This window comes from Acartia tonsa, chromosome 6 (assembly GCF_053477335.1).
Source record: "Acartia tonsa isolate MP-2025a chromosome 6, ASM5347733v1, whole genome shotgun sequence".
In the NCBI taxonomy this organism is placed as follows: domain Eukaryota; kingdom Metazoa; phylum Arthropoda; class Copepoda; order Calanoida; family Acartiidae; genus Acartia; species Acartia tonsa.
Window position 1 is genome coordinate 36,279,517 of NC_137265.1, and position 24,092 is coordinate 36,303,608.

Here is a 24,092-nt window from a genome sequence, read left to right on the forward strand (position 1 = left end):
CTTTAAAAAGTTTAGACTCTGCTGCAGCGTGGCGGAGCCGTTTGATTTTGGTGCGGCTCCGGCTCCCACCTAAAATCAATTATTTTTCCCCTTAATAAATATTTTTTATTTTTGACTTTTGAAGATTTTAAAAGTTAAATTTGATAAAAATGGACTTGAAAATCTTAAAAGGGCATTTGCACATGACAAAACAGAGTTACCAAATTATAATTTATAAAAAATCTCTTTATTTATCTAGTCCGGAGAGGTTTTTTAACAAAAATTACGGCTCCAGCAAAATATGGCAGCTCCACGGCTCCCGGTTCCGGCTCCGCAACGCTGCAAGTCTGCTGGTTAGTACAAACCAAAAATGATTGATAAAAGTCCCTAAAGTTTTAAAGTCAACTTTGAAGACTTTTATAATTATTAGTCCAATGTCCTCTTCCTCCCTGATACAAATTTGTTTATCGCTGAAGCAATAATATAAAAATTAATGATATATTTGCAAAAAAAATGGAATAATAAGATATATAACAAAATTATGTCCATAGTATAAAACACAGAATTTTCAACAAACTAATAAAACTTTACCTTAAAAAAAGCCAAAAAAAATCATTATTGCAGTAATTTTCAAAATTGAAAAAAAATCCTAAGAGGATAATACCATTATAGTTATATCAACTAAAAGAAGTTAAGTTTCACTTTGGATTTATATGAGAAAAAAAACTTTGTAATGTTAAGTATTTTTTTTGACGCAATGACATCAAATGTTTTGTTGTGTTAATAAGAAAAAATAAAGTAAAACAGTAAAATATCATCAAATGGTGTAAATTGTAAAAGTACAATAATTAAACTGTTTATAATTATACAAGTTACCAAACCTTTTCATAAATATACATTTTTCATCAAAAAAAATATACTTTTGTGTCAAAACTTTTGAAACAACAGTTTGAACTCATATCATCAATAGGTATAAAAATATATCACAAAGTAAAGTTCATTTTTTTGTAAAACATAAAACGGACCGAATATTTCTTACTTAACAGAATTTCATTGAATTTTTTTATTCAAATTACATAAGAAAACAAATAATTTTTTTTATTTTGATGACTTTAAAAAAAATATTTGTTCACCAGAAATAAGCTCTACAAACAAATATTTAGCAATGACAACAGTAATAAAGTAATGTTATCTAATAAATCTAAAAAAAATATGTGTAGGTAAGCAAAAATTAAGATCAAAATAAAAAAAAAACATTAATGCCATTTTTAAAGAAAGATAAATAAAACTCTACATAAAATATATACTTAATATGGTTCCAGGACAAACGCAGGAGTGACAAACGTCGGAGTGGACAAGCGCAAGAGTGTCTAAAATATTAAGTTGATTAAGTAGTTCTATACACGTCAGGTTAGGTTAAGATGTGAATATACAAATAAGCTTCCTGCAGGTGTTAGGCATTTAAAAAAACCTATAAGATGGTTTTAAATAGTTTAGGTTAGATTAAGTGTCCATTCCGATATTTGTTACTCCTGCCTTTGTCCTAGGACCCTCGATATAAAGCGAAACAATATTAATGATTTAAAAAAAAGTCAAAACATTTCAAAATTATAATTCTAACTTTAATCCAAAAAGCAAACAACTTTAATAATATAAAATAAGAAATATTACATTGTTAGGAAAAGATATTTCATCTGAAGAAAACTTTTTTGCCCGCAACTTTTCTGCAAGACATTACTAATGATCTCTTAAGTATGGAGTTAATGTGGACAAAAGAGTTGTTCTTCAGGTGAAATATCCCTTCCAATATAAAATACCCGTCTCACATAGGATCTAGTAACACCTATATTGAGGTGGAAGTGTTGTAAAAAAGACTTGAGCGTTACAAGAAAGGATATAGAATACGTGGATATTTTGTCAGATTTTCGTCAACCCTAGTAAAAAGTTTTTCGGTTAATATAACGACACACCCTCCCCCTCCCCCCCCTTACTTAAACCCATGTCCTCCCCCTGATCATGGAGGAACATCTAAGGGCTATATTAGCAACCAAACTTGACGACAAAAAATCCCAAATCAAATATCCATTATTACGAGATAGTTTGGTAAATCCGCGGCTGCCATTCTTCAAAATCGGCGGATTTAGGTCTGATTTTTATTGACTAATTTAGATTTTTAAAAGATGGTAACATTTTATAAAGGTACTAGCGGCTACGCCCCAAGAGGCCTCTAGTGGCACTTCAAATGTTTGTTATTTTTTTCAGATATCTAATTTGAGAAATAATTGTCTATTTTGCAGTAATATTTTAAAATTTCGATTTTTTGTGATTTCTCCTGGGAGGGTGGTGGTACCCTCCCCCAAAATAGTAATAAACCTTCCCGAGACCTAAGAGAAGCTACCCTGCAAAGGAGAATCAGCGGTTAGCAAAATACCTCGGTACAGATAAACAAACAAATAAACATCCTGTTACTTTGTTATAAGGATAAAAATGCATATTTTATGCAGGACTCAAAAACTTTCAGATTTGCCAAAATTCCAGTAACTGTAGACAATTAAAAGAATCAACATAAAAGGATTATTATATCTTTGTTTATCTTGCAGCCAGTAAAACCGGTTTGAATATGAATATATTTCATCTATTTTTTTGATGATAATTTTGACCTAAACAGGCGATCGGTATCCTTTGCTGTGTTATATTTTTTATGAAGCCGCCTAATACAGCCTGTGTACAGCCAGATGACTATGAAACGAGAAGATAACTCTTAAGACTTGACCAGACCCGAATCTGAATTCATGAGTTTATTTTCCTCCTCCTCCTGCTCTTGTTCCTCCAAAATTTGGGACATTTTCTTCACATCCTCACAACTATCCAATATCTGCACACAATTCTTCTTTAACCTGAAAATAATAATTGTAAGTGTTACCATTAAGATCTCTAAAACATCTTCTTATGTTAAATGAAAGATTGGAGGGAGAAATTTTACAAAAAAAACTTTAACATCAATAATGGATTTATTATTACTTGGATCTTACACCAGATTATCATGTACTCTAATAAAGTGAAACTTGTAGCTGGCTAAAATTTCGCATGTAGAATTGGTTGCTATTTTCTTAATTGTCACTTGTTGCTCGGGCCGTTTATCCAGTAGGGGGGAGGGGATGGGATGATGGGGGGGATAGAGTAAATACGTCCAAGGGGGAGGGGGGTAAAGGGGTGATAACCCCCATAAACCAATTTCCTATATTCTGATTTTTATATTCCTAGCAGCCTCCAATGATAAATATATGACAAGAACTTTAACTATCATTTAAAAACTACATTATTTACCTCATGAATTTGAGAGTTAAAAAATCATGAGTAATAAAGGACTTTTTTTCAAACAGTCCTAAAAATGATGTTACCTTAGTATGGCTAATCTTGAGGTAGGATTTTCAAACCAACATTCTTTCATCAATTTTACCATGGATTTTAATTTCTAAACAAAATTATTTTTAACAATTAAGAAGCATGATTTCAATCAAATTAAACTTATTACCTAAATAAAATTATAAATTTTGTTCTTTTGATTTTTATTTCAATCCAGGAAAATTATGCAGGGATCTAAAGGGATAAGACAATGACAGATAAATTGATGTATTGTACTGTACACCCCCAATGATAGTATACAAAATTACCAATCCTATAGATTACTTTAGTGGTTGAAAGCTTTTGACACTCAACTTGATGAACCAACCAATTAAAATTTAATTAAAGTCCTCAAACTTGTTAAACCAACGAATAATAAAAAAAAAACTTTAGTAACTAGTGTAATAAACAACCCAATGTCCCCAATGATAAAACGAAAGTTTATTGTCTGCAAAATTATAAAATTATTCACCTCATTTTCATTCCACTCATCTGGACAATCTGGCCGTAATCTTTTTATACAAACAACCTAAAATATTTATGTAATGTCATAGAAAAACTGTTGAAATTTCCTAAACAAACATAATAAAAGATCAGAAGTGAAGAAATAAATGGAGAAAAGTTTTATTTAATTTACGCACTCCAGCATTATATCTAAAATAGCAGCCGGAAAAATCAAATTTCTCCCATAGCGTTGATTGGCTCTCTTTAAAGTGTGAAAACTTTCTCAAAGCTACTAGAGGAGGTATCATTATCTTATGCAATACCTAAGTTTTAAATATAACAGGTGTCTTATCCTGCAGAAATGGTCCAGAAAAAAAATTAAAAGGGTCTACTGTGAAAGAGCATAATGAAAATTTATTTCACAACAATTTTAAATCGTAAAGGTTGTTTCTTATTTAAAGATTATTTCCTGAATTTATATTTCTTTTCTATTTTTAACTTTTTAAAAACATTAAGAAATAATCTTAAAAAACAAATATAGTTTAACTAGCAAAATAATTTATATTTGATAATGTTTTAGTGACTTCTAACGGAATTTATTTAAACTAAAATTACTGAACAGTTCGAAATAGGAGAGGTATTAAATTCATTATTTCTTGTCAATTAGGGTCGAAAATCAGGGGTTTAAGGGAAGGGGTTGGCGTTTAAATAAGGGAAAGCGGTGCATGTAGAATAAGAAAGGGATTAGGGGCCATAGTACAGCTCTGGGATAGGACAATTTACTGCCACGTCTCGCGGTCGTGCGTCATATTTGAAGGGTGACGCAAATTTTAGATCTCGTTTTTCGCTGATTTTTCTTCATAAGATAAAAGCGATGCTTGCAAGATTATTTAATTCGCTATAATATAAAGATAAATTTTTCTCAAATCGCAAAATGATAGATCTGAAATTTGCGTCACCCCCCCGTCACCGGTTATAATAATGTTTTGTTTTCTTGACTTTAAATTAAACTCTACCCAGCTCTGGATGGACAGAGGGGTTTTGAATTCTAGGGGATAGGTAGTATATAAATGGGAGGGAGGGGCAATAGGTGGGTATAAAAAGGGATGGATTGGTAAAATTTGGAGGAGAGATATAAAGAAGATATTTTAGTCTGAAGCTTTAGATTTCTATAATTACTGAACTAATTGAATTCTCCTTTTTAGGGATGCTTTATTTAGCTATTTTTATATTTAGGCCCTGGGTTGGTTTTATTTTTCTGCCCCTTTCTTACATATTATGAATACATGCTACTTAGCTCCTAAATGCTAGAGGCGCAACCGCTAGGGTAATATAAGATGTCAGATAAAAGCCCATTCCAAAAAGCCTAAAACCTCTTCTGGACCAAAGCCAAACCTTCTTGAAAATTGTTAAAAGATCTGTCTAGACATTAGCGCATTGAATTAAACAGACAGACACATCGTGTTAATTTAGAGCATTACCTCTTTCATTTCTTCAATACTTGGATCTGGACTGACAACGTCATAAAAAGGCATCTGAAATAAATACACAAGTTAAGTATAGAATTGCACAAAAAAAATATATTTTTGTCATTTTTGGGTATAATTTGAATAAGTAGCAACAAGGGCATTGTACCCATATAAAGCATAGCATTAAAATACATAGATAAAAAAAACACTAAAATATTATAAAAGAAATTGGTCAAATATTGAGAAAGTCACGCAACCATCTAAGCTAAATTAATTTTATGTTGTTACATTCGGACATACCTCCATACACTAGTTATATGTTGGGTAGCTGCGCTACTAAAAAAATATATTTAATACAACAAAATATAGAAAATCTTATGACGTATAAGGAAAATGTGTTACTACTTAATTATTTGTAATGAAAACTAGTAAAGTTTTGGAAAATATTTTCTAGGGTGCCTGGAGGCAAAGTAGAATAAAAATATGCATAGAGTGGAGACTGCATAGATATTGTATTCCTTATACTATTGACAAGGACACTTTTATCCAAAGTTATGTTAGCTTTAAGTAAAAGCACACCTGGTATTCCTAGTGAAGAGAGGATGCGCAACATCTGCGCACAATCTCCCAGTACACCAAAACGACACTGTACACATCTGCAGACATTCAATCAATCAATCATGCTTACCTGGTATTCCTGGTGAAGAGAGGAAGCGCGGCATCTGCGCACAATCTCCCAGTACACCAGGCCGACACTGTACACATCTGCACGCTTCCAAGAGTCAAAATGCTTCTCATTAATAGTTTCATTCAGCAGCTCTGGTGCCATGTACCGTTTTGTTCCAACCTTAACATTAAAATTTCTCAGGGATCTAAAGGGATAAGACAATGGCATATAAATTTATGTACATACATCCTTGATGATAACTACTCCTTTTGTAGATCTCAATTAGTGGTTGAAACGTAAGGACACTGAAGTCAATGAACCAACCGATTAAAATTGAATAAAAGTCCCTAAAGTTGTTAAACCAACGTATAAGAAAACGTCAAAATAAAACTTTGGGGACTAGTGTAATTAACAGCCCAATGTCCCCTCCCTCCTAGAATATTTTTTTTTATCTAACAAAGAAAAATATATTTTGTAGAAATACTTAAGTGTGTAACATGAAGAAAAAAGCAAAGGGGGGGAGGCCCGAGGGCGAAAGTGACACTTGTTGAAACCAAAACTAAAAGTCAAAGGAACTCAACTAAAAAAAGAGTTACAGGTCTGACATTTTGCATGGCAGTTGCTTTATAGGGGTACAATATGGAACTCTGAAAAAACGGCGGCGCAACCGCCGAAAACCGCCGAGAAAAGGCAAAACAAATTTCGGCGATAAAAGGCGGTTTTCGGCGGTTGCGCCGCCGTTTCTTCACAGTTTTATATTGTACCCCTATAAAGCAACTGCCATGCAAAATCTCCGACCTGTAACTCTTTTTTTAGTTGAGTTCCTTTGTTGTCTTGTAGTTTTGGTTACAAAAAGTGTCACTTTCGCCCCCCCCCCTCCCCCCTTTAAAGGGCTACAATTTTAAAACTTGATGGTAACTGACTAATTAAGAGTCGCGTGAAGCACAGTTTACGGTTATGTTGATTCGTTGAATCCCAAGAATTTTAATAGTTATATGTCACATCGTATTATAAGTATAGACAGACAACTTCCCGCTCATCCTTATAATAAAGTAACAGGATGTCTGTCTGTTTGTTTGTACCCAAGGATCTCGTTAACCGCTAAACTGATTGGGTTCTCCTTAGGTCCAGGAAAGGTTTATAACTATTTTGGAGGAGGGTACCACCACCCTCCCAAGAGAAATCACAAAAATCGAAAATTTCGTGGAGACTTGAACGCAACATAGACATGAAATAAAAAAAAAACATTTACTGTGTCACTAGAGGACTCTAGGGGCGTAGCCGCTAGTATTAAAAAAACTATAAGATTAAAATCAGTTTTGCTAGTTACATGGAATATTCGTGGAATATTTCTGTAATACGATGCTATGCATGATTTTTTTAGTATGGCTGAAAACTGGTTCTAATCCAGGAATATTATTCGATTTAAGTCCTACTGGATAATTTTTAACATGATTGTGTAAATTTATCTTACAAATCTACAAAGTTGTATTATATGTAGTTCAAAATTTTGCCGCTAGACATTGTTTACACAAATTTATAGTGTCAGAAGTTTAGTATATAAAAACATTTAAAAAAAAAAAAAAATACGTTTACTGATAAAACAAACAACTCAATTTATAATTATTAGCAAATTTAAGATTTAATATGAATGAAATGTTTAAGTAAACTATATATAGGTTATGATGCCAAAAGAAGTTTAAAAGAGCCATTAAACTGTACAGCTTGTTATTGTTGCGCTACTTATAGACATAGTTGTTCCTTACTTACATTTATAATGTAGTAACGCAGCTTACTCTATTTAATAGTAGTTCTTTATGTAGACCGTTAATCGCGGTTGATAAAAACATAAAATTCAACATCGTCATAATTAGTCAACATTGATTGGTAGTTTAATTAGGACTTTCGTCTTTCTTGCAAAGTGGAGAAATCAGACCTTTCATATTTCAATTAGAGTGGGGGATGTTGACACTACGGCATTTCACTAAATAATAAACAATACCTTGTTATTTATGGGTATATCAACTTCGTCTGTTACTGAATTGTGCCTAAAAATTACAATTTATTTGACTGTTATATATAAAAAACCTTATCAAGAGAAAGAACAAAAATGAAGAAAAACAAAGATAAAATAATCCGCCAACTGCCCAACCATTATCATTAACAAAATTATCTCTTCTGAGATATAAATTGCCGGAAAGGTTCGGACAATGTTAATTTCACCCTACTCCCCAAATTTTTAAGATTTAAACTCGACACCTACTTGACATCAATCTGACGACGATAAGCCCATGGATTTTAAAGGATTAGACATAAATTGGACGATAAATTAATAAACTACTGTACTACACACCCCAAATATTGTTAAACGAGATTACTCCTTTAATAGATTAAAATCATTGTGTAATTTATAGTCCAATGTCCCCTCCCTCACTACGCCTAAGTCACAGTCTATACAATAAAAAAAAACCTACTTGACACAAAGTCCGAGGTCAGCAATGGCACAGGAGAGGTCTCTCTTCACCAGAATATTTCTAGACTTCAGGTCACGGTGAGCTATACCTGGCTTTCCCTAAAATAATCAGTTTTTTATTTCAAAATTCTCAAATTGTCAAAAATACTATATTGTGCCAGGAATGTAAAGGGATAAGACAATGGCCGATAAATTTGTGTTCATCCCCAATGATGATGCACAAAATTACCCATTCTATAGATTACAATTATTGGTCTAAACTTTTGGACACTCAACCAACCTATCAAAATTCACTAAAGGTCCACAGAATTGTTAAACCAACGAATAAGAATAAGTGTAATAATCAGCCCAATGTCCCCTCCACTCAATTTGAAATGAATATGGTTCAGAACTAGTACTAATCCAGCGGATATTAATCGGTTTCGAAGCCATACTGGTAACAATCTTACCTGTGTTCCAATGATGTCCATGTGTAGATGCGCCAAGCCCGTAGCTATGGACAGGGCCATTCTTATACATTGTTCTTCACTTACAGTATGTCTAAATTAAACAGTTTTGCTTTTCAGGGATCTTCAGGGATAGGAAAATTGACGATTAACTTTTGCGTGTAAAGGGAGCATAGGCTCTGTCTTGGGAGATAGAGGATAGGTTATTTGGCAAAAAAAAAGTTTTTTTGGGATGTAGTTTACATATAATTTATAAAGAATTGAAGTATGCCTCCAGGTGGTCTCTGGGCAGGCAAAGATTCAAAAAAAATTTTCTAGAGTTAGAGGTCAACTAAAACAAAATATGCATCTTTTTGAATGTCATATACATATTTGAAAAAAAAATGCATATTGTAATGTACATCCCTAATAACAAAAAAAAATTACCCCCGAAGTAGATTGAATTTGTTTTTTAGAACTAAAAGATCATATATTGTAAACATTATAGAAATAACTTTAAAGTTTACCTTGAAAGATAATCATAAAGACTGCCATTCTCATAGAATTCTGTGACCAGCCACAACTGGGTCATAATTCCCTCGTCCTTGTTGTCCGAGGCTATGAATCCAAGAATATTTTCGTGCCTTAATTAATAAATTTATATTAAAGATGTATAACCGGACAACTACCTGGACCCCCCTGTTAAGGACCTTTTTTGTCTCGTAAATTGCTTTCTACTCTTTTGTAGCGACTTGGCTATGTTAATATTCGTTGATTTTCAAAGACCTAATTGAAAGTCGGCACAGGGTCCTTGGTAAGGGGACATACAGTTATTTAACCCCTCTGCCTCTAGTGTTTTATCCTTAATCTAATCCAGCGGCTATTAATCGGTTTCGAAACAATACTGAAAATTCTTTTACTTGGATATTTTTGCACCCAAAAGTTCTTACCTCAACATAACAGTTTGATAAATCTCGGATTCTCTGAACCAGGATTTTTCGTCTCTGCTTGAGAATATTTTGACCGCCACATACCCCCCTCTCCACATACCCTTCCATACCTCCCCATACCTTCCCTTACCCACACATTCCAGCAGAGATACCTGAATTTTAAGATAAATTTTATTTAGTTCTATATGGGTGATTGAATATTCTGACTTTTCATTTATTTTATTTTAAAAAAGGGATGACGGACCTTTCCAATTTTAATTTTAGGTGGGGGGGGGGGTGCTGACTCCCCTCTACAACCCCTCACTCACGCCACAGATAAAGTTTAATGTTCTATCTATCTATATTTAGTTTAATTAAAGAAAAATTAAAGGGGGGGGGGGGAATGTGGTGACTCGTCACACGACATACCAGCAATTTTATTTTGGGTGCTACTCCCTTAGTTTTAGAGATAATTGGATGAAATCTTTTGGGCTGGGTCATTAATTACCCAAACTATTGGTATCTTTAAAAAAAACGGCGGCGAGACCGCTGCTCCCGCCGCCCGCCGCCGTTTTCCGCCGCCACCAAAAAAAATTTTTTATTGCATTTCTCGCCGAATTAGGCAATTTGGAATCATTTGAGACCATGTTATTTTTTTCAAAAATTTTTCCCCTTACAAGCACCCCTGCGGGGGGACTTTTCAAATTCTCGTTTATCAAGGTATATCTTAAATTCAGTGCTACTCCTGTGCTTTTAAAGATATTGAAACAAAACGGCGGCGGACGGCGGGAGCGGCGGTGCTGCTGCCGTTTTTTTTGAAAGATACTAAAACTTGGGGTAATTAGTGACACAATCAAAAAGATTTCATCCAATTATCTTTAAAACTAAAGGAATAGCATACTGTATTTAAGATATACCTTCATAAACGAGAATTTGAAAAAAATGACTAAGTCCCCCCGCAGTTTTGCTTGTAAGTGGAAAAATTTTTGAAAAAAATAACATGGTCTCAAATGATTCCAAATTGCCTAATTCGTCGAGAAATGCAATAAAAAAATTTTTATGGTGGCGGCGGAAAACGGCGGCGGCCGGCGGGAGCGGCGGTCCCGCCGCTGTTTTTTTTTAAAGATACCAAAACTTGGGGTAATTAGTGACACAAACAAAAAGATTTCATCCAATTATCTCTAAAACTAAGGGAGTAGCATACTGTATTTAAGATATACCTTCATAAACGAGAATTTGAAAAAAAAATTTTTTTTGGTGGCGGCGGAAAACGGCGGTCTCGCCGCCGTTTTTTTTTAAAGATACCAATAGTTGGGGTAATTAGTGACCCAGCCCAAAAGATTTCATCCAATTATCTCTAAAACTAAGGGAGTAGCACCCAAAATAAAATTGCTGGTATGTCGTGTGACGAGTCACCACATTTCCCCCCCCCCTTTTATCATGTAGCTTTTAAATATTAAATACAAAAAGAATTATCTCATAAAAATCCTAAATTTATCCAAACAAAAAAATTATAATACTAGGTACCTAATATGCAAATAATAATTAATATAAAAAAGCTGATTTATTCACTTTTAACATGCTTTCCAAAAGAAAAGAATCTGATAGCAAAACCAAAAAATGAACCATACAATATTAAAAATTTCAATGTCAGTTATTTAAAAAAAAAATAACTTTGGCACTAGAAAAGCTTGAATCCGAAGTTTGCTCAGTCTAGCTCTAAGTGTTCTCGAGTAAACTCCCCCTGCACAAACCATTCAACTGATCATCCTCGTTTTATTATAATATTTACCTGTCTAGCAATGCTTCTCTGTACCAAGATTGGAAGACCAGCCCCAGAACCAGAGCAGGTGCTCTCCAACATTTCCTGAAATAATTATCAATAAAGTTATCAAATTACTGAAAATGACATTTTATTTAGTTAGGTACTTAAATTCAATGAGATATTTAAGTACATAGACATATCAATCAAATTGTTTCAGATAGTAAATAAAAAAATAGTCACGTACCTACTAGGTATAAACCTTTTTCGAAAGCGCCTCTGTGAAAAGCTTTGTTAATTATAGCGAACTATTTTGGGACACCTGTCATATGCAGCGTGGGTAAAGTATTGTAGAGGCGCTGCCATGAGACAACGGTTCTAGTATGAAAGTTCTTAAATATGGGAACGTGGCGCTAAATTGGCCCCGGTGGCTTTAGAAAAGTGTCTCATCTTACTCAATTACGACTTAGGTTCAAGAATTATGGCTATTTCAGCAAACCATTTTTAACTACTATGACGAATCGGACGCGTTACACTAGAAGCTAATGCCGAAAGTTACCTTGAGTGTGCTCTGGCTATCATCCACCATTTGGCTGCTGATACTACGACTATTGCCCAAGTCAATAATAACATTGTTCTGGATTGGCCGCGATACAACCTGATAGCCAAATCTAGAAATAAAAACAAGATTATTAGTAGCGCAACTATTCAAAAAACTATGGCCGTAGGTCTGTCCGTGTGTTCCTTCGTCTCACTTAAAAGCATAGTTTCTTTTATTCTACTATATTTTCTTTACCTTACCAACTGTTTTTACTTTTATAAACAACAGTTTTTTTGTGGTTAATTTTTCTTCACCTTCAAAACATCCGCCACATGGATAAGGTTGTCCATGTAAATTCAAAGGTACCTAACCCATTATCTCATCTCGTCAATATAACAAAAATGTCCCGGCTTGGCTACTTACAGATAAAGTTAATTATAAGGTAACTATGCTATCTTAAAGAAAGCCTGCAAGAAATACACCGCTCTATCTGCTAAAAGACTGCCACAAGTAGACCCAATACCCCAGTTGCATGAATAACAAAAAAAAGTTTAGGGCATTTTAGAATGACATTCTTCAAATTTTGGGTCTAATTGTTACAGTCTTTCAGCAGTTAAAGAGGTGTATTTCTTGCAGGCTTCCTTTAATACATACCTTGGCTGACACTGTTTGTAGATAAGGATTGATATAAGTGACACCAGTGTTAAGGTCACTATTGGAACAGAAATGGATAGGATTAATATCAATCTGTCCTGGTCACCAGAATCTAAAATATTTCAAAGATTAAACTAAGTACCTATACAACAGCTGTGATACTTTCTAAATTAAAGTATTAATTCTTAAAAATTCTTCAAAGTGGTATTTAGTATTTTTTGGTACAGCTTCTCGTTAACTAATGTTTGCATATTATCGAATGTGAAATAATTTCAAGTTGCCTAAATTATATTGATACATTGCATATATTTTTTATAATCCTTTATAGGTTTGATATGCTACTTATAAATCTATAAATCCTTGTCTTAAATAAAAATCAAACCATCTTTTTAAAAAAAATTTAAGATATTATATATAAAATCATACATTAAAACAAGCATCAAATTATTAAAAACATGCAAACACTAAAGTGTGATAAGAAAATTGTCTTTAAAAATAAAATGGCGTGCAACAACATTAAGTAAAGTATTAATACTAAGTAAGTGCCTATACAAATTACAAATTACATACATGGTGTATTCTAAGATTATTACATTTTCAAATTGGAATTCTCTGCATTCACATATAATAATGTGTTTTATTTATTTTAGACTTTCTTACTTTTGCTAACAATAGAATTATGAGACAAGAAGAATAATGTATAGTAAAACAATTTGTCACATTTAAAGAGGAACTTTTAGATAGTTTTTAAAAGGATTTATCATCGTTTATTCAGTATTGACTGAAACTATTTTATTAGATTCTTTTAGTAATTAAGATTTTTTTAAACATTACAAAAAAATATTGCACGTTACTTTATTATTATTATTTTTACTTTATATAAGAAAATTAAGACTACAACATTATCTTAAAAAAAGATACCGAATAATTGTTTTTTTAAAACTGGTAAATCATATGTTAACTACTGAGTATAAACTGTATTCCTTTAGTTTACAAAAGATACTTCTAAAAAATTAAATAGATTGTGCGTGGTATGTACTTTCAGATCTCGTCAACATCTAGAACAATTAATGCTTAATATTCGGATACAGGGTTTTGATTTTATTAGAGGGTATTATTGCGTCAACACCCTAAAATATATGAACCAACGAAATAAAAAATAAAAAAAAATGCACTTATAAAAATGGAAAGGGAATAGACTCGTATTTTATAATCTAAGTTCAATAGTATTTTTCATATTTTTTTCTATTTTCTAAATGTATAAAAATCTATAAAAAGTTAAGGAGTAGAGTCACTAACACCCGTCCGAACGAAATTTGAAAGCTATGGAAACTAATTGATCTATGGGTTTTAATTAAGAAATTCGACCGTTTATAGCCGACTTTTTTATTGGGAAGAAATTAAAAAAATAAGGCCTTTCATACCAAAATGTGTACAGTTTCTATCCAATAGCAGGTCTGCCGAGTTCTCCCAGGATATTTTTATTGGTGGAGCCTGATTACCCCTCTTTCTTAGTACCTTTATTTTGCTAACTTTTACTATTTTTCAGCCATGCGCCTTAAGTAGCATTACCATAAACAGTTTAGTTTAGTTTAGTCAATAACTCAAACCAATAGCCTTACCGACAACTAACAACAGACGCGTTAAACTATAAAACTCAGGAATAAAGCAATGTGCTTGTCCCCAAAGTTTTATAAAACCAGTTTTTATTCGTTAACCTAATAATTCTGGGAATTTTTACAAATTTTTCTTGGTTAGTTAATTAAGTTGAGTGTCCAAACGTTTCAACCATAAATTACAATCTACAGAAGGGGTAACTTTGTGCAACATCATTAGGGGATGTACAAAAATCTATTGGCCATTGTCTTATCCCTTTAGATCCCTGCTAGAACTTACCAGCCTTGACATAGGATCTGAAAAAGCTGTTAGTGTGGTGGTAAGATTTGTCAGTGATGTGCGTGGCATTGGGATGCTCAGTGCAGAAATCAGCTGGGCCAGAACAACATGTGTACCTAATCCCACAACAAATCCAAGCTGCTAACATTCAAAATTTGGACGACTCTCCTACAGAGATTCAGAGAACTTAATCAAGGAAAGTTTAACAAAAAGTGTCTTACTCCCAGAACGATTGCATGCTGTTGACGAAAAGGTATAAAAGGAGTTCAATAGTGAAAAAAGGGAAAAGGTTGGATGTGCTACTTTTAGAAACCAGGCCTTAAAACCCCCTAAAAAAATCAACCAAAAAGTGTTACGATGTGGAACTGTAAAGAAACGGATACTACTGAACAAAATAATCACAAGTTTCAAGTGCAAATATAAGAGATTTTCAAGGGGAAGAATGATTTAAACTTGTCTAAGTAATTTGGCAAGAAACGGCTCCTTTCAGGAACTAAGAATCTACTGCCGTTTCTACAACTAAAAAGTTTCATATTGGACCTAATTAATGCAACTACAATGCTAATACCCAGTGTTGTAACCCTTTTTATGTTGAGTTTCTTTGTATTTAACCCCCCTCGCCCCAATTTGTATAAAATGGCTATTTTGAATCTTAATTCTATAGTATAAAGTAGTAAAGCAATGTCCCAGCAGCAGAAAGCCTGGAGATATTTACATGATAGCGGCCTCCTCAACATCTCGACACATCCAAAAATCTGGGAAATGCGGCTCCAAGCAACTAAGAAAAAAAAAAGAATCTCCCTCTTTCATAATTGTTGATACTTCTTATGAAGAAATTTGTTTTGCCTCCAATGTGAATAGAAGAACAAGGACAAGTCTGATTCTAGAAGAAATGAAAGCAACAAAACAATGAAGATCCCATAAATATTAACTGTGGAGATAAACTATATCAAACTAACTACCAAGTACAAGATGGTTTTAATCTAATATGAAGCCAAGCTAGAGTTACAAAGCAAGCATAGGAATTTTTCTAATATTAAATGCAAGTATAATTTAGTACATATTTAATTTTAAAACTATTTTGCAATCTTTTTAGCCAGTCAACTAATAAAATCATCAAAAATTACTTAGCAAAAAGTGACTAGGTAGGTAATTAGATTAGATTAGATTTATTTTGACACACAAAGAAAGATAAAGGGGGGGGGGCGTAATGACATCTATTCTTAAACCGTGAGCAAAATGGTCTAAATATTAAGTAGACCCTTCAAACTTGGTATATAAGTCTAGTCCTATAGGTATTACATCTAAATGGCAAAAAAATCAAAAAAATTTTATTTTTAGGTTAGGTTAGGTAAGAAAAACCCTGCGGAAATGGGGTTTTAGGCTTTTTTTGGTCTATTTTGATGTGGAAACTTACCTTAAATTGTTTTTTTCTTAGGGTTTTAACTTAAATACACTGTGTCTATTCATAAGGACATTATTTAAGATGATGCAGCAAGTTTAGGACCGACCCCAGGGGGCTAGGTGGGTGTCCCGTAGGGGTTAAGTGCATTTTCCCCAATATATATGTTGTGATACTTCAAATGTAGGTTTTTTAGGTCAAGGAACTCAAATTCATAGCTAAAATAAGCATTAGACTAATCTGAAGCTAACCCCAGCGGGCTAGGTGGGTTGCCCACAGGGTTTAAGTGCATTTTACCTAACCTAACCTAGAAACTTACATTTAATATTTATTTTTTAGGTTTTTTTTTCTTAAATATACTGTCCATTCATGATGACCTTATTTCAGATGATCCAGCAAGTTGAAGACCGAACCCAGGGGGCTAGGTGGATGGCCTGTAGGGGTTAAGTGCATTTTCTCCAATATATATGTTGTGATACTTCAAATGATAGGTTTTTTAGGTCAAGGAATTCAAATTCAGAGCTAAAATAAGCATTAGACTAATCTGAAGCTAACCCCAGCGGGCTAGGTGGGTTGTCCACAGGGCTTAATTGCATTTTCTCCAATATATATGTTGTGATACTTCAAATGATAGGTTTTTTAGGTCAAGGAACTCAAATTCAGGTCTAAAATAAGCATTAGACTAATCTGAAGCTAACCCCTGCGGGCTAGGTGGGTTGCCCACAGGGCCGGGCTTAAGTGCATTTTACCTAACCTAACCTAGAAACTTACATTTAATATTTTTTTTATATATACTGTCCATTCATGAGGACCTTATTTCAGATGATCCAGCAAGTTGAAGACCGACCCCAGTGGGCTAGGTGGATGGCCCGTAGGGGTTAAGTGCATTTTCCCCAATATATATGTTGTGATACTTCAAATGATAGGTTTTTTAGGTCAAGGAACTTGAATTCAGAGCTAAAATAAGTATTAGACAAATCTGAAGCTAACCCCAGCGGGCTAGGTGGGTTGCCCACAGGGCTTAAGTGCATTTTACCTAACCTAACCTAGAAACTTATTTCAGATGATCCAGCAAGTCGAAGACCGACCCCAGGGGGCTAGGTGGGTGGCCCGTAGGGGTTAAGTGCATTTTCTCCAATATATATGTTGTGATACTTCAAATGATAGGTTTTTTAGGTCAAGGAATTCAAATTCAGAGCTAAAATAAGCATTAGACTAATCTGAAGCTAACCCCAGCGGGCTAGGTGGGTTGTCCACAGGGCTTAATTGCATTTTACCTAACCTAGAAACTTACATTTAATATTTTTTTTTTAGGTTTTTTTCTCAAATAAACTGTCTATTCATGAGAACCTTTTTCAGATGATCCAGCAAGTCGAAGACCGACCCCAGCTGGCTAGGTGGGTGTCCCCCAGGGGTTAAATGCATTTTTTTAAAAGTATGTGTTGTCATACATGAAATTATAGGTTTTGTAGGTCAAGAAACTCTAATTTACAGCTAATAAAAGCATCAGACTAATTTGAAGCTAGCCCCAGCGGGTTGCCTCCAAGTCTTAAGTGCATTTTACCTAACCTAACGTAGAACCTTACTTGTTTTTTTCTGGAATAAACTGTGTCTATTTATGAGCACATTTATAATTTATTGTATGACAACACATACTTTAGAAAAAATGCACTACACCCCTGTGGGCCACTCACCTAGTCCACTGGGTTCGGTCCCCAACTTGCTGGATTATCTAAAATAATGTCCTCATTAATAGACACATTTTATTCAAGGAAAAAACAAAAAAGAATAAGTAAGTTTCTAGGTTAGGTTAGGTAAAATGCACTTAAGCCCAACGGAAAATCTACCTAGCCCGCGGGGGTTAGCTTCAGGTAAGTCTTATGCCAATTTTAGCTCTGAATTTGAGTTTCTTGACCTTAAAAACTGGAAAAATGCACTTAACCCCTGCGGGCCACCCACGTAGCCCGCTGGGGTCGGTCCCCGACTTTCTGGATCATCTTAAATAAAGTCCTCATTAATAGACACAGTTTATTTAAGAAAAAACCTGTAAAAATATAAGTAAGTTTCTTAGTTAGGTGAGGTAAATACTCTTAAGCCCTGCAGAAAACCAACCTAGCCCGGGGGGGTTAGCTTCAGGTGAGTCTAATGCTAATTTTCGCCCAGAATTTGAGTTTCTTGACCTAAAAAACCTATATTTTGATATATAACAAGATATATATTGGAAAAAATGCACTTAACCCCTGCGGGCCACCCATCTAGCCCGCTGGGGTCGGTCCCCGACTTACTGGATCATCTTAAATAAAGTCCTCATTAATAGACACAGTTTATTCAAAAAAAACCTGTAAAAATATACCTAAGTAAGTTTCTAGGTTAGGTTAGTCTAATGCTAATTTTCGCTCAGAATTTGAGTTTCTTGACCTAAAAAACCTATATTTTGATATATAACAAGATATATATTGGAAAAAATGCACTTAACCCATGCGGGCCACCAAACTAGCCCACTGGGGCTAGCTTCAGATTAGTCTAATGCTTATTTTAGCTCTGAATTTGGGTTCCTTGACCTAAAAAAACCTATAATTTGATGTATCACAATATATACTGGGAATAAAGCACTTAACTCTTGCGGTCCCCGACTTGCTGAATTATCTTAAATAATGTCCATATGAATAGATACAGTGTATTAAAGTTAAAACCCTAAGAAAAAACAATTTAAGGTAAGTTTACACATCAAAATAGACCAAAAAAAAGCCTAAAAACCCCTTTTCCGCAGGGTTTTTCTTACCTAACCTAACCTAAAAATAAAAAATTTTGGATTTTTTTGCCATTTAGATGTAATACCTATAGGACTAGGCTTATATACCAAGTTTGAAGGGTCTAGCTCAATATTTAGACCATTTTGCTCACGGTTTAAGAATAGATGTCATTACGCCCCCCCCCCCCCCCCCTTAGCAACTAGTATAATTATATGTACAATTTTATAGATCTTCTTTCTTGTGTAGCCGGGAACTAGGTAGCCGACAGGGTGGTAATGTATCACCCCTTACAAGGTCAGCTGTGAGTTGCCGCAGATTTAGCAGCCATTTTTGATAGGCCGTAATATTTTTAACTGATGGAAAAGATAATGGCAAATAGTTTTTTTTATCAAATATCCTATGTACAATTGGTTAGATTTTACTATAATTGTTAGTGAAGAAAATATTTTAATGTTAGTAAATGTCCTATAACATAATCCCATAATATAAACTAGAAAGGTTATTTTGTCTGAAGCGAAATATCTCGAAATTAGTTGTAATTTTCAGGAAAGTTTTATAAATGTCTTGGGGTGGTTTTAGGCTATTTCTTTACCTCCCCATAATGCTAGGGGTAAAGCAACTAGTATTATATAACCAAAATAAAAAGTTGAAAGTTAAGTAAATATTTTAAGAACGTACCAACTGTCTTAAAATATAAAGTATTTCATAAAATGAATAGATGTGAAGAAATAGATGTAATTTTTATTTAAAAAAAAACTTTTAACATCAAAATTATCATTCATGCATGCACCGACAAAAAAACTCCATGCTTAACACTATGGGAAATTAAACCAACCTTTTGTTGGGGGAGAAAATGTTAGAGGTAGGTCACACAGTGTTGTGTTACAACACCCCAACTGAAAACTTTAGCACAAATGTTTACAGCCCATGTTTAAGATATGAAGAAGAAAGACTAGGGGGTGGGGGAATTTCTCAGAAAGTTTGCCAATTTTACCTTCTTAGTTTTTTTCTTTCGTTAGTTTGTTTATTAATTTAGGTTAGTTTAGGTTATACTGGTTAGCCCCCACAGGAGCTGAGCATAAGTAGAATAAAAACTCAACCTCAACCTTTTTTAAATTCATTTAAAAATTAATGGGGGACGGGGTAAGCTGTAATCAACATGCACTTTGAATGAAAGCTACAGTAAATTACAAATGGTAAGGATTCATTTATACCCTGATTTTCAATGTTATTTTATCACGTTAGTAATTTAGGCATCCTTGATGAGAAATTCCCCAACAAATTTTAAACTAGTCATCAATGTTAATATTAATACTAAATACTTTCTAAAGAACAAAGACAAATAATAGCCCATTAATACTCATAATATTTATATAGATACATGTAGCAAAAAATAGATTTTTAGACCAATCTGTGTTTTTTCTTTTAAAAATCTTTGAAAGTTGACCTCTTGAGGCCACGTTTGCAATTTGTACTAATAAAGCATAAATTTTAACGAAAAAAAGTTCCTTGTATGGATAAAAGGTTTTATTTGGTGAAAAATTGCAAGATTAAAATTTGCTTACAGATGGTGGTTTTAGCAGATGTCTCATTATTGTTAAATAAAGAAAGTTAGAAATAAAAAAAGCCTATAAATATATACCAATTCAAAATTAAAATTAAGTATAATGAGCTGTATGTTTATGCCTTGAGGTGACACCATCATGGACATGACAGTGCATAGGCTGACCCTCAGGCTTCAGCACACTCTTCGCCAAACACCTGAACTCCCAGAAAATTAAGTATTATTAAACAATTAAAGCGAATAGAGAGATATTTTAACTAAAAGAAAATCTTTAGGGTATAGTCCCTTTCGAGGCAACGCCTCTTAAGGGGCGTTTTGTCGTATTTTCACAATAGCATTTCCCCTATTTCTATCCCCTGCGGGGGGGCTCTAACTGAGGAGCCAATTGCCTAACCCTGCAGGGCAATCACCTAATCTAACCTGAAATAACCTATCAAAAGCTACTGTGAAAATACGACGAAACGCCCCTTAAGAGGCGTGACCACGAAAGGGACTATACTCAATCTTCCTTGTCAAAGTACAAAACTTCCATTTTTGAAAAAGAATATTTTATTTCATTTGTTAACCCCGAGTGGCCGAAGGCCTAAACTAACAAAACTGGTATTAAATTACGAATTTTATTTTAATATTCGTGGTAAATTGTTTTTAATAAGATGCAATACATGATTTTTCAGTAAGGCTCAGAACCGGTTCTAATCCAGCGTACATTAATCGGTTTCAAAGCAATACTAGAAAAATTCTATTAGGCCTGGACAGTGACACCCAATTGTATTCTCTAATATAAAAATATAAATTGAAGAATCCCAAATATGATTAGTAAGATAGATAGGTATTAAATTCCCAATTAAAAGCACTGATAAATAAATGCTAATAAAAAAATGTATAACTCGATGTTTTAAATGCATATTGATAATTTATAAGTCAACTACAACAAAAACAATTTCCTAAATTCTAATGCTACTTACCTAATAAAAATCTTTATACCTAATATTCTTGTAAAAAAGTTCAGATATATTAATAGCTTGGCGAAAAATATAGATAATGGAATATTTATGGCTTTTATTTTCTTTAAGAAACTTAGTTTATCAAATCACAAAAAATGTAGTAAACTTAAGGTTCATATGGAAAATTTTGAAATTCTTTAGAAGTATTAAAATTAAAATGAGACCTGTATATCCTTCTTATGATACCATCCTCTCTCTTAATAGATTTAAAACAGAATCCGTCTGTTTGACAGGTGCCATAACAGGCCCCATGCTCCACGCAGCCTTTCTTTTCGTTTTCAGGAATCTAAATTAAAGCTAAATTAATAATTCTATCCAATAAGAATAACCAGTGGCATGAGTCGTTATGTGTTGGATTCCTATCGGGGAGGTGTCGAGTTCGAACCACGCCACGTCATACTATAGAGGTACAATGCACATTTATGAGTTCTAGAAAAGGTCGTGCAATCAAGGGCTTAGTTGTCTAAAGGGCGAATGGACGCTTTATATTGCAGGTATCAGACGCGTTGTATGTTTCAAGGTGCATGAAGAAGTCTATAACAAAAAACGACACCAAGCCTCCAAGAGGTCATCATACCATAGGAATAAACATTTATGCCAGTTCTTGTTCTAACCTTCATTCAAGCTAAGGAAAAAGATATTATTTATTATTGTCTTGTCATATGCCTATATTCCTGGTATAACCAAAGCTTTACCTCACAATTATCTTTTTCTAATTTTTGTATATTGTATGGGTCTGTTACTGGCACTTCTGATATCCCACACAGACATTCCAAACCTAAATTTAACATATTTAGACATGGGTGTATATTCTGCACAAGATTCATTTTCCGATCCCCTGCTGCAACTTTTTAAAATCTTTCTTATAGTTGTAATTAAATTTCTCATCATTCTAAGGAACGTTTGTGTCTATAGATGAGAGGAAACGTAGCTTTTTTGCTGATTTTTGAAATATTTGTGTATCTTTTGGTTCGATTTTGAATTTTTTTCATGATATAATACCAGACTGCCAGTCACTTGAAACTATTAATATACACTATTGTTAAACAATTAATATACAACTAGCGGCTACACCCCTAGAAGCCTCTAGGGGCACTGGTAGGAGGGTGAAAAGTCGACCTCATCCCATTTTAAATTTGAGTTTCAAAAGAGTTAAAAATATTTTTTTGGGGGGAAGGGGGGTGAAGAAACCCTCTTCAAAAATAGTTTAAAACCTTCCCAGGACCTATAAGAAGCTTCACTGTAAAGTAGAACAATTTCGGTTCAGCGGTTAGCGAGATCCTTCGGGACAGACAAAAAACGTTTACTACTTTATATAATAGGATTAGAACTCAATTTTCTTTTATTAAATTGCTGTTATACAGTTTATCGTTTATTTTTGGAGTTAAGTGAATTATCGTTTGTGACCGTTATAATAGATAACAAGTAACCAAAAACCGCAAATACCGAGTTTTCTCATTTTTAGAACACATGATACTGACTAATTTAATTAAATGTGGTATTTTACGAAACTGCCATACAAAGTGATTGATAGACAATACCTAAATATACGTACCTAACGTTTCAAAATACTGTTTTATAACTGAGTTACTGTTGAATATCATTGTACTTGTTATTTTGCCATAAATATTACTTACTTTTTACAGTATATACATTTAATATGAAGACTAGAAGAAACACTGGGTCTATTATTTTCATTTTTACATTCTGAAAATAAGTAAATTATGTAGCATTATACTTAATGAGATTTTTTCATTTCATGTATTTGAAAATGTTATTATGTATGTTAAAGTTTCAGTTTAAAACCTGGAAATAGGGTAAGATTAGGTAATCAATATGTCTATTTTAAATTGAATAATGAGTGTGAATAATAATATCCACTAAAAAGCAACATCACATAGAAAATTATCTCTTTGTTTGTAGGATCTTTCCTGGAGCTCTTAACTGTAACTTTTAATGAGCTTTGTTTGTTTGTGGAACAATCCATTTCTTCTTTATGTCAAGCAACTGACATAGTTGCCAATTAATAAAAGTCTAATAGTAAAATACACAATGAAAAAGATTTTAACTTAGTACATATATATCTCAAAACTGCTACCTACGATATGTTAAATATTTGAAATGATAAGACTATACCCAAGGAATCTAGAAAAATACAGGGAGTGAGAGAAATATGGATCTAAAATTAATAATCTGCATCCCTTTCTTCTTCTAGCTCATAATAATATTCTACCAAGCATAGAACTTTACTCATCAAAATTTGAGAAAATATATATTTGTTGCTGATGTCCTATCCCTGAGGAACTATTCATTAATCCAATGGAATTGAGAGAGATAGAGAATATGTGATAAACTCTATGTAAACAAAGTTTATTTACTTTAATATACATCAGATTTATTGTATGAAATTTTTAATAAAATAAAGCAGTAAGTATAGTTGTATAACTCATATTTTTTTATGAGAACTAGTGGCTTTGCCCAAAGTTTGGTCTTAATTTCATAATTCTTTAGGCTTTAGATTTATAAAGGGAAATATAGTCTGTCCTTAAAGACAATAGCATCAATACCTAGCTTACCCCGTACACTACGATATTAATAATGGCCTAATACCTGATTGGATAATAGGATAAACATTATATATATAGTGGCAGTTTTTCATTTTGAGATTTATTTTCCACCAATCTACCTAATGGTTAATTTTCAGAGAACCTCCGTTGTAAATAAT

At 33.3% G+C, this 24,092-nt stretch overlaps 1 protein-coding gene across 3 annotated transcripts in view; it reads right to left on the reverse strand.

Annotated features, from left to right (window-relative positions):
- Window positions 1–1,901: 1,901 nt before the first annotated feature.
- Window positions 1,902–24,092, reverse strand: part of LOC145322525 (activin receptor type-1B-like) — a 279,945-nt gene continuing 257,754 nt past the window's right edge. The window contains exons 2-19 of one of the 3 annotated variants that reach the window (XM_080164624.1): window positions 23,005–23,073; window positions 22,063–22,145; window positions 21,532–21,653; window positions 15,360–15,422; window positions 14,645–14,760; window positions 12,749–12,860; window positions 12,113–12,224; window positions 11,584–11,658; window positions 9,813–9,964; window positions 9,390–9,506; window positions 8,887–8,977; window positions 8,439–8,536; window positions 7,967–8,012; window positions 5,986–6,144; window positions 5,310–5,363; window positions 3,857–3,913; window positions 3,381–3,454; window positions 1,902–2,876 (exon numbers count right to left, since the gene is read on the reverse strand). In XM_080164624.1, coding sequence (XP_080020750.1) covers window positions 2,741–2,876; window positions 3,381–3,454; window positions 3,857–3,913; window positions 5,310–5,363; window positions 5,986–6,144; window positions 7,967–8,012; window positions 8,439–8,536; window positions 8,887–8,977; window positions 9,390–9,506; window positions 9,813–9,964; window positions 11,584–11,658; window positions 12,113–12,224; window positions 12,749–12,860; window positions 14,645–14,760; window positions 15,360–15,422; window positions 21,532–21,653; window positions 22,063–22,145; window positions 23,005–23,065 — 1,728 coding nt within the window. In that variant the 5' untranslated portion in view covers window positions 23,066–23,073 and the 3' untranslated portion in view covers window positions 1,902–2,740. Of the gene's footprint in view, window positions 2,877–3,380; window positions 3,455–3,856; window positions 3,914–5,309; window positions 5,364–5,985; window positions 6,145–7,966; window positions 8,013–8,438; window positions 8,537–8,886; window positions 8,978–9,389; window positions 9,507–9,812; window positions 9,965–11,583; window positions 11,659–12,112; window positions 12,225–12,748; window positions 12,861–14,644; window positions 14,761–15,359; window positions 15,423–19,634; window positions 19,705–20,485; window positions 20,561–21,531; window positions 21,654–22,062; window positions 22,146–23,004; window positions 23,074–24,092 lie in introns of those variants that run through there. The other 2 variants (XM_080164625.1, XM_080164626.1) reach the window with 2 other exon arrangements.